The following is a 10,475-nucleotide window of genomic DNA, read 5'->3' as shown; positions in this document are numbered from 1 at the left end:
CGTGATTGTTATTTGTCAGACTGCCTCTGTAGGGTTTATTTCTCTCGTTGTGGCGTGTTCCCGAGAGTTCGCACTGCGTGCGCTTTTCATGTGTATTTCGCACTGTGTTTTGTGCGTAATTGTTTTGCGCCACCCGGTTGGGTAGGCGACTATTTTGTTCACGTGTTGAACATTACTATAAAAGACGGTTGAAGTCATCCTGGTTCCTGCGCTTGATTCCTTCCACTCATCTACACACACACCTCTGACAACAATGCTATAATCAATATCAATGTATTACTAGAAATAAGAAATAAGAATAAGAAATATGAAAGTCAGTAAGCATACTAAATACAGGAAATATTTAAAAAGTCAGTTCCAATACCATATTTACATGTGCAGGGATACTGGAGTGATGGAGGTCGATATGTATAGGGGTAAGGGGACTAGGCAACAGGATATAAGATAAACAGAGTAGCAGCAGCTTGCATGTGAGTGGGTGTGCGGGTGTGTAGAGTCAGAATCAAATCAAATCACATTTATTTATGAAGCCATTTTTACATCAGTAAATGTCACAAAGTGCTTATAGAGAAACTCAGCCTAAAACCCCAAACAGCAAGCAATGCAGATGTAGAAGCATGGTGGCTAGGAAAAACTCCCTAGAAAGGCAGGAACCTAGGTGTCTTGTTTTGTATGCTTTGTACAAAATAATAAAATGCAGGACATTTATAAACGTAGCTCTTTATTAACTAGCTATAACTTGCATGTCCATGTGTCTCTGGCCATGATCATCTTAGAATGACCTCACCACCTGGGTGGTCGTAACCAATCATAGCACAGTATGGTATGACAGTATAATGAATCCAATTACAATTCAGTATGCTGACACATATGAATATTACATCCCCCTTCTTTTAAAAAAAAAGAAAAAATATGTAGAGCAATAAAGCGTTTCTTTTGAATATATGCTCTGTAGTTTGAACTCGAGGTAAGTAACCATTTAAACTGCACCAACTGCATCAACATAACAGACAAACAATGATTCAGCATACTGTTACTTTTAGAACAAATATTTCTCAGCAACTCAGCTTTTCACTGTAGCAATGACATCTCAACATATCAAACAAATACCATACCAAAGCATTTCAAGTTAACTTTCAATAACAAGTTTACAGTCTGGAACTCTTTTAGGGCAGTGATCCGCCTACACCCTTTGACATTTCACAGGTCTAGGACAGCTCTAGGCTTGACCTCTCTTCCTGACCTTGTGTGATATGAAGCTGAGCATGCTTCTGTGTCAGTCAACAGTTCTTGTGGTATTGCAGGTAAGTATGGTGTATGTTGTGTTGTGTCTGTGTTTAGTCCACCCCGTTCTCTTTCAGGGGAACAGTTCATCTCGTCAGTGTGTTGTTCTTTTGTGTTCAGTAGGTGACGACGATTGCGGCGGTACACCGCTCCTTCTGCGGTGCGAACGAGATATGAACGTTCAGTGTCAGCTGGTTGGATGACGACTGCTGGCTTCCAGTAGCCATGCTCCTCGATTCTAACTGACTCTCCGTCGTTCAGTGGTGGCAGTGGTCTGGCTGACCTGTCGTAGTATCGCTTTTGCTGTTGTTGTCTCTGTGCACGTTTTGCATGCACTTCCTTGTAGCTGACGACCTCAGGTTGCAGCTGCTGGTTGGTGCTGGGAAGGATTGAGCGAAGTCTGCGGCTCATCAACAGCTGGGCTGGTGATTTGAAGTTGTCAACTGGAGTGTTGCGGTATTCAAGGAGACTGAGGTAGGGGTCTCTCTTGTCTGCTTTTGCTTTGTCCATGAGTGATTTAGCGATCTGCACAGATTTTTCAGCAAGGCCATTACTTTGAGGGTAATGTGGGCTTGTGGTGACGTGTGTGAACTCCCATGCTTTTGTGAAGGATTCAAACTCATTTGATTTGTAACAGGGGCCATTGTCAGATATTAAAGTCTCTACAATGCCATGCCTGGCAAAGGCTGCTTTCAGCTTGTGTATCACAGCTGCAGATGTGGTGCTGTGAAGCTTGTCGAGTTCGAAGTATCTGCTGTAGTAGTCCACTGTTATAATGTAGTCCTCGTTGTTCCACTTGAACAGATCGGTTGCCACGACCTGCCAGGGTCGGTCTGGGATACGGTGAGGTAACATTGGCTCTTTGGTGTTTGAGGGGCGTCGTTCAAGACAGGTGGGGCATTTACCAACCATGTCCTCTATTTGTTTGCACATTCCGGGCCAAACAAAATGTCCCGTGCTCTCTGTTTGCACTTTTCCATGCCCATGTGTCCAGCATGGATCTTTGTCAAAATCTCTTCTCTGAGACTGGTAGGAATGATGATTTTCTCTCCTTTGAAAATTATTCAGTTGATCTGTGATAGTTCGTCACGATGGTTCCAGAACTCTGAGACGCTCTGAGGGCATTTTCTCCTCTCCTCAGGCCATCCTGACTGTATGACTTTCCTCAGCTGTGTGAGTTGTCTGTCTTTTTCTGTTTCTGCTCGGATCTCCTTCAGTTTTGTGTCACTAACTGGTAATAATAATATAATATGCCATTTAGCAGACGCTTTTATCCAAAGCAACTTACAGTCATGCGTGCATACATTTTTTTTGTGTATGGGTGGTCCCGGGGATCGAACCCACTACCTTGGCGTTACAAGCGCCGTGCTCTACCAGCTGAGCTACAGAGGTACACAGTGTGGTACACAGTGTGCACCTGCATGTCCATGCCTTCACTGAGGCTGCTGTCCTTGTAGGTAAGGAACTTCCTGGAGAGTGTGTCTGCGACAGGGATGTCTTTGCCTGGACGGTGAGTGATTGTGAAGTCGTATTTTTGTAGTTGAAGGATCATTCTCTGTAGCCTTGGCGGGGCTGCGGCTAACGGTTTCCTCATGATTGACTCGAGGGGCTTGTGGTCTGATTCCACAATGACTTGTCGTCCATAGACATACTGATGGAAACGCTTACATCCGAACAGAATGGCGTACAACTCCTTTTTGATTTGAGCGTAGTTGATTTCACAGTCTGTGAGAGATTTGGAAGCGTAGCCGATGGGTTTTCCTTCTTGCAGTAGCACTGCCCCTAGTCCATACTTTGACGCGTCCACCTGGAGTCTGAGCTCTTTGTTGGGGTCGTAGTAGGCAAGGATTGGTCCTGGTTCTCTCGTGATCAAGTCTTTCACTTTCTGGAAAGCGATGTCGTGTTGGTTGTCCCAGAGGAACTCACTGGACTGCTTTAGCAGCTGACGCAGGGGTGTATTAGCATTGGAGAGGCTGGGTGCGAACTTGGCTAAGTAGTTGACCATGCCAAGCACTGTTTCCAGCTCTGCGCGGTTCTTTGGTGGCTCCATTTCCTTTATGGCTGAGATCTTCTGCGGATCTGGCTTGATTCCATTCGCTGTGAGAAGATGCCCAAAGTAGCTGACCTCTGTAGCGCCGACTGTCCGGTTGAGCCGGACTCTTCTCTCGCGGGACCTTTGCAGCATCGCGTTGAGGTTTCTGTCGTGTTCCTCTTTGGTTCGACCATAGACAAGGATGTCGTCCACAATTGCCACGACTCCATCGAGGCCTTCATACACCTCGTCGATCTTTCGCTGAAACTCGTCTTGGGCTGAGATAATCCCAAAAGGCAGGCGACGGAACCTGTGGCGTCCAAACGGTGTGTTGAACATTGTGAGCTTAGATGACTCTTCTGTGAGCTTGATAGCCCAGTAGCCTGATCTGGCGTCCATGACACTGAAGTAGCGTGCGCCCGCTAGCTTGTGTGTGATGCCATCTAGCGTCGGTAAGGGGTAATGGGGGCATTTGATAGCCTTGTTCAAGTCTCTTGGGTCGAGACATACTCTGAGCTTGCCTGTGCATGGTTTCTCCACCACCACTAACGCGTTGACCCAATCCGTCGGTTCTGTAACCTTGGTGACGATGTCAGATTGCTCCATGCTCTCCAACTCTTTCTTCAGACGGGCGCTGAGAGCAAGTGGAATCTTTCTCGGTGGGTAGACCACAGGGGTTGCGTCTGGGTCAAGGTGAATGGTACATTCTCCTGGGAATAGTCCTATTCCTGTAAAAACATCAGCAAACTCCTCCATGACATTCTCTATCTCTACTGGTGCTGTCACTGATAAAACTAGCTTGATAAGGTCCATGTCTAAACATGCTTTAAGACCTAGCACTGCAGGTGCTCGAGTGTCAACAACGTAAAAGTCCAACATCATGTCCCTTTCCTTGTATTTGCATTTGAGAGTGCATGTGCCTTTTACTGGGAGCTGTTCACCACCATAACCAGTCAGTCTGCGCATGGTGGGCTGTAGCTCACACTCAGATGTCAAGCTTCTGTACTTACTCAGAGGAATAATGTTTACTTGTGCACCAGTGTCTAGTTTGAATTTTAGCTCTGTGCCTTGTCTTCCTATCTCAATGTCAGCAAAGGCTTGCTCTGTCTCTGATATCTGACTTTTCTGTGTCACTGAATCAATAAACAGTTCATCAGCATTTGACTCTTTGATTGACATTTCATCTTCACTCACTGTATGTACTGTTTTTCCACGGTAAACTCTGCACACTTTTGCAAAGTGATTCCATTTTCCACATTTAGTACACTGTTTGCCTTTAGCTGGGCAATTCCCCTGTTCGCCATGCACTTTGTAGCCACAATATCCACATGTTTTGGGGCGTTTGGAGTCTGTGTCGCTCTGTTTTGGAGTTCTGTCTGTCTCCGTTCTGAAACATGCTCTCTGGGCACTGGAGGTGTGCTTTGATGTCTGCCTGACTGCGTGCACTGCTTGTTCACGTGATGCGCTCGTGCTGCCGCTTGAAATGGTTTTCATCTGAACCTGTGCTAGCTCGTGAGATCTGGCTATGTCGATAGCTTTGTCCAGCGTTAACTCTGATCCAACATTCAAAAGTTTCTCTCTCACTCGCGGTGAGTGTATTCCAAATACAATACGGTCCCTGACCATCTCATCCTTGTTTGCATAATCACAGTCTTTCACAAGCAGACGCAGCTCAGTGACAAACTGTTCAAACGATTCGCTAGCGCCTTGTACTTTCTCATGGAATTTGTACCTAGCGAAAATTATATTGGTCTTTGGCACAACATATGCTTCAAAACGATCGTAGTATGTTTTCAGTACCTTTGATTCAGCCTCGGTAAGTGTCCATGTGTTGTAAATGTCTCTCCCTTTTTCACCGATCCAGAGGAGCAGGTAGCTGCACTTTCCCTCTTCTCCTCTTTCCTTCAGAGGACCCGTGAACATCAGCTCCACATGCTGTTTGAACTTACGCCATGCATCGGGTAGATTTGTAGACCCCCAATCCATTCGAGGTGAAGGAACTCCAGCAAAATCCATCTTTTAGTCCTTTTACTCTGACACCATGTCTTGTTTTGTATGCTTTGTACAAAATAATAAAATGCAGGACATTTATAAACGTAGCTCTTTATTAACTAGCTATAACTTGCATGTCCATGTGTCTCTGGCCATGATCATCTTAGAATGACCTCACCACCTGGGTGGTCTTAACCAATCATAGCACAGTATGGTATGACATTATAATGAATCCAATTACAATTCAGTATGCTGACACATATGAATATTACACTAGGAAGAAACCTAGAGAGGAATCAGGCTCTGAGGGGTGGCCAGTCCTGTTCTGGCTTTGCCGGGTGGAGATTATAAGAGTACATGGCCTTTAAGGCCAGATTGTTCTTCATGATGTTCAAACATTCATAGATGACCAGCAGGGTCAAGTAATAATCACAGTGGTTGTAGAGGGTGCAACAGTTCAGCACCTTAGGATGTCAGTTGGCTTTTCATAGCAAAGCATTCAGAGGTCGAGACAGCAGGTGTGGGACAAGGTAGCACGTCCGTTGAACAGGTCAGGGTTACATCGCCGCAGGCAGAACAGTTGAAACTGGAGCAGCAGCACGACCGGGTGGACTGGAGACGGGGACAGCCAGGAGTCATCAGGACGGGTAGTCCTGAGGCATGGTCCTAGGGCTCAGGTCCTCCGGGAGAAGAGAGAGAAAGAGATGGGAGAATTAGAGGGAGCATACTTAAGTTCACACAGGACACTAGATATAACAGGAGACTTACACCAGATAGGACAGACTGACCCTAGCCTCCAGCACATAGACTATTGCAGTATGAATACTGGAGGCTGACAGGGGGGGTCGGGGGACACTGTGGCCCCGTCTGATGATACCCCCGGACAGGGCCAACCAGGCAGGATATAACCCCACCCACTTTACCAAGGCACATCCCCCACACCACTCAACAGACCAATTTACCACCCTGAGATAAGGCTGAGTATAGCCCACAAAGATCTCCTCCACCGCACAAGCCCGAGGGGGGCAAAACCGGACAGGAGGATCACGTCAGTGACTCAACCCACTCAAGTCGAGTATAGCGAAAAAAGCCTGGCACGACGTGACGTACCCCTCCTAGGGACATTATGGGAGAGCACTAGTAAGCCAGTGACTCAGCCCCCATAATAGGGTCAGAGGCAGAGAATCCCAGTGGAGAGAGGGGAGCCGGCCAGGCAGAGACAGCAAGGGCGGTTTGTCGCTCCAGTGCCTTGCCGTTCACCTTCGCACCCCTGGGCCAGTCTACACTCAATCATAGGATCTGCTGAAGAGATGAGTCTTCAGTAAAGTCTTAAATGTTGAGACAGAGTCTGCGTCTCTCACATGGATAGGCAGACCATTCCATAAAGATGTAGCTCTATAGGAGAAAGCCCTGCCTCCAGCTGTTTGCTTAGAAATTCTAGGGACAATAAGGAGGCCTTCGTCTTGTGACTGAAGCGTACGTGTATAGGTATGCACGGCAGGACCAAATAAGGAGAGATACTGAAGGGGAAACTTTTCCCTTCCGGCCCCTGTCAGTGTGGTTTAAGCCAGAAAAGAGAAGTTGCTCAACAGGAAACACAGACATTTCAAACGTTGATCTGTCCGTCCGTCCATCTACCCATCTATCATATTCATTGGAGCGTCACCTCAACACCATGTCTCTCCTTTTAGGGTTTGGATTGCTGTCCTGCATAGCATCATCAGGTAGGCTTGTGTGTATCTCTCAGGTTCTATTGTGTGGACCTCATAAAGAGCAGCAATGCAATGGTAAATGAAGACATACTGACAGGCAAATATTGGACGGCTTTTGATTCATCCATCTTGTAATTATTATTGTCTGAGAGGAATTCTGGCATTTTTATAATGAAAGGAAAAACATATTTAAGTATATTGTTTTAAAAAGATACTGGATGTCTGTATTAGAATTTAACTAATACTGAAGTTAAAGCCAAGACACCATTATTTGACAATTAGGACAGTATTTTTAAAGACTACAATCACAGTCCAGAAGCTTCTGTTGATGTGCAGGATTCTCTACTTTGTGCACAGTCTCTGCTCTAGTCATAGAGAACAGGCTACTCAGGCAAATTGTGCTCGTTTAATAAAGTCAGATCTAAGATGAATCAATGTCTGCAACATCACATAATGATAGTGTTCTACATAATTTAATATAATAGCATAGTATATTGTTACTGGAAGACAAAAACACCATCCCATTTCTTATGAGATTTTAGAATTGTGAACGCTTGCAGCGGACAACTAGGCAAAAGATCTGCTTTGATTGAAGCTAAACACAGGTAGGCTATGCTACATGATTGAAGCTAAACACAGGTAGGCTAGGCTACATGATTGAAGCTAAACACAGGTAGGCTATGCTACATGATTGAAGCTAAACACAGCTAGACTATGCTACATAATTGAAGCTAAACACAGGTAGGCTATGCTACATGATTGAAGCTAAACACAGGTAGGCTATGCTACATGATTGGGCAAAACACAGGTAGGCTATGCTACATGATTGAAACTAAACACAGGTAGGCTATGCTACATGGTTGAAGCTAAACACAGGTAGGATATGCTACATGATTGAAGCTAAACACAGGTAGGCTATGCTACATGATTGAAGCTAAACACAGGTAGGCTATGCTACATGATTGAAGCTAAACACAGCTAGACTATGCTACATGATTGAAGCTAAACACAGGTAGGCTACGCTACATGATTGGGCAAAACACAGGTAGGCTATGCTACATGATTGAAGGTAAACACAGGTAGGCTATGCTACATGATTGAAGCTAAACACAGGTAGGCCATGCTACATGATTGAAGCTAAACACAGGTATGCTATGCTACATGATTGGGCAAAACACAGGTAGACTATGCTACATGATTGAAACCAAGCACAGGTAGGCTATGCTACATGATTGGGCAAAACGCAGGTAGGATATACTACATGATTGAAGGTAAACACAGGTAGGCTATGCTACATGATTGAAACTAAACACAGGTAGGCTATGCTACATGATTGAAGCTAAACACAGGTATGCTATGCTACATGATGGGGCAAAACACAGGTAGGCTATGCTACATGATTGAAACTAAACACAGGTAGGCTATGCTACATGATTGGGCAAAACACAGGTAGGCTATGCTACATGATTGAAGCTAAACACAGGTAGGCTATGCTACATGATTGAAGCTAAACACAGGTAGGCTATGCTACATGATTGAAGCTAAACACAGGTAGGCTATGCTACATGATTGTGCAAAACACAGTGCCCTAATTAATACTTGTGGAATTATGGATTCATCCTCTTCATTTCATCCTCATCACATGAAGGCCTCTGTGTGTTTATTTCAGAGCCCAGTGCCGAGACCCCTGTGTTTGTGCTGAAGGGACAGGATGTTCGTCTGGATGTCCCGACAAATATTACACTGGATAATATTGATGTGCTATTTTGGAAGTTTGACACATCAATCATTGTTGTAATGTACAACCCAAAAGTAGCCTTTGTAGGGTTCGAAGGTAGGGCTGAAATTAGTGAGGGAAACTTCTCTCTGCTACTGAAGAAACTTCAGGAAGGAGACAGTGGATGTTATACTGCAGTAGTGTCTGGTGTCAAAGAGACCAACGTTGCTACATACATGTTGGTAGTTCAAGGTTTGTTTTCCCTCATTATTTGTTGTTGTTTTTCTTGTTGTTGTTTTGGTAGCACTTTGTTTGACTAAACGTTTTCTACTGGTATACAACCCTATTTATCCATCTGTTAAAACAAGTTGTTTTCTTTCCTGTTTCTTACCCTGTTTGTCTATGTGTTTTCAGAGAGAGTTGAGCCTCCGGTCCTGACAGTGGAGTCTGTCTGCTCCACTAATGTCACCTGTAATGCGACTGTGTCCTGCAGAGGCCAGAACACCGCTGTCACCTCCATCTGTAACAACAGCACCTGCTCTCAGGTGGGAGGAGAGAGTAGAGGGGCTGAGACCTCCACTGTCCCCCTGCTCTCTGTCTATGTGGCAGGGGGTTCCATCATCTGTAACCACAGCAACCAAGTCAGCTGGGCCAACGACACCAAAGATATAGTGGAACTCTGTCCAATGACATCTGGTAAGACACACAAATACACATCTCAAATATTGTATGTCAGTTATACACGGAGTGTACAAAACATTAAGAACACCTTCCTAATATTGAGTTGCACCACCACTTTTCCCCTCAGAACAGTCTCAATTTGTAAGAGCATGGACTCTACAAGGTGGCCCATGTTGACTCCAGTGCTTCCCACAGTTGTCTCAAGTTGGCTGGATGTCCTTTGGTTGGTGGACCAATCTTGATACACACGGGAAACTGTTGAGCATGAAAAACCCAGCAGCGTTGCAGTTCTTGACACAAACTGGTGCGCCTGGCACGTACTAACAAACCCTGTTCAAAAGGCACTTCAATCTTTTGTCTCACCCTCTGAATGGCACACATACACAATCCATGTCTCAATAGTCTCAAGGCTTAAAAATCCTTCTTTAACCCGTCTCCTCCCCTTCATCTAGACTGATTGAAGTGGATTTAACATGTGACATCAATAATGGATCATAGCTTTCACCTGGATTCACCTGGTCAAACTATGTCATGGAAGATCAGGTGTTCTTAATGTTTTGTACATTCTGTGTATTAATGGAAGAACTGTAACCTTGTTCCCAGGCTAATTGCAAACAGGAGGAAGTGTCTGATCTGCCAGACTAGAGGAACTGTAACATATTGTCTGTTTGTTGTAAACCAGTGTCTCCCCCTGCTGGCATGTCTGTGTACATGTCGAAGATCATCCTGCTGTCTGTGGGGCTGGCCATCATGATCTCTGCTGTCATCACTGTCCACATCAGGGACAGATTCCACAATGGATAGAATCGTGTGAACTGTATTATTTTCTACCATAGACAAAATTATTCCTGCTCTGTGTCACAGTAAGGTCATGAAAGTACTTTTTAAAATGTTTTAGTTGCTACATAATATAACTTAACATAACGTAAGGTAGCATAACATAAAATGGCTTGTCATAATATAGCGTAACATAGCACAGCATAGCATACCGTATCACATGTTTTTGGTCCATTTGTTTCTGTTTAATTCCCAGTATGATTAAATCAAATCAAAACTA

At 44.8% G+C, this 10,475-nt stretch overlaps 1 protein-coding gene across 1 annotated transcript; it reads left to right on the top strand.

Annotated features, from left to right (window-relative positions):
• The first annotated feature begins 6,913 nt into the window (after positions 1-6,913).
• On the top strand, positions 6,914-10,475 carry LOC311099040 (uncharacterized protein). The gene is made up of 4 exons (XM_084139641.1): positions 6,914-7,032; positions 8,690-8,989; positions 9,152-9,433; positions 10,101-10,475. The coding sequence occupies exons 1-4, from the start codon at positions 6,984-6,986 to the stop codon at positions 10,220-10,222; spliced, it is 753 nt and encodes a 250-aa protein (XP_083995767.1). The 5' UTR covers positions 6,914-6,983; the 3' UTR covers positions 10,223-10,475.

This window comes from Coregonus lavaretus (genome assembly GCF_964263955.1).
Source record: "Coregonus lavaretus genome assembly, chromosome: 23".
NCBI lineage: Eukaryota > Metazoa > Chordata > Actinopteri > Salmoniformes > Salmonidae > Coregonus > Coregonus lavaretus.
The sequence above is the reverse complement of the archived record's forward strand: the minus strand, read 5'-3'. Positions and strand labels throughout refer to the sequence as shown.

Coding starts and splice junctions, on each gene's coding strand:
- LOC311099040 (XM_084139641.1), top strand. CDS start 6,984: ATGTCTCTCCTTTTAGGGTTTGGATTGCTGTCCTGCATAGCATCATCA. Junction 8,990..9,151: donor ATACATGTTGGTAGTTCAAG/GTTTGTTTTCCC, acceptor ATGTGTTTTCAG/AGAGAGTTGAGCCTCCGGTC. Junction 9,434..10,100: donor ACTCTGTCCAATGACATCTG/GTAAGACACACA, acceptor GTTGTAAACCAG/TGTCTCCCCCTGCTGGCATG.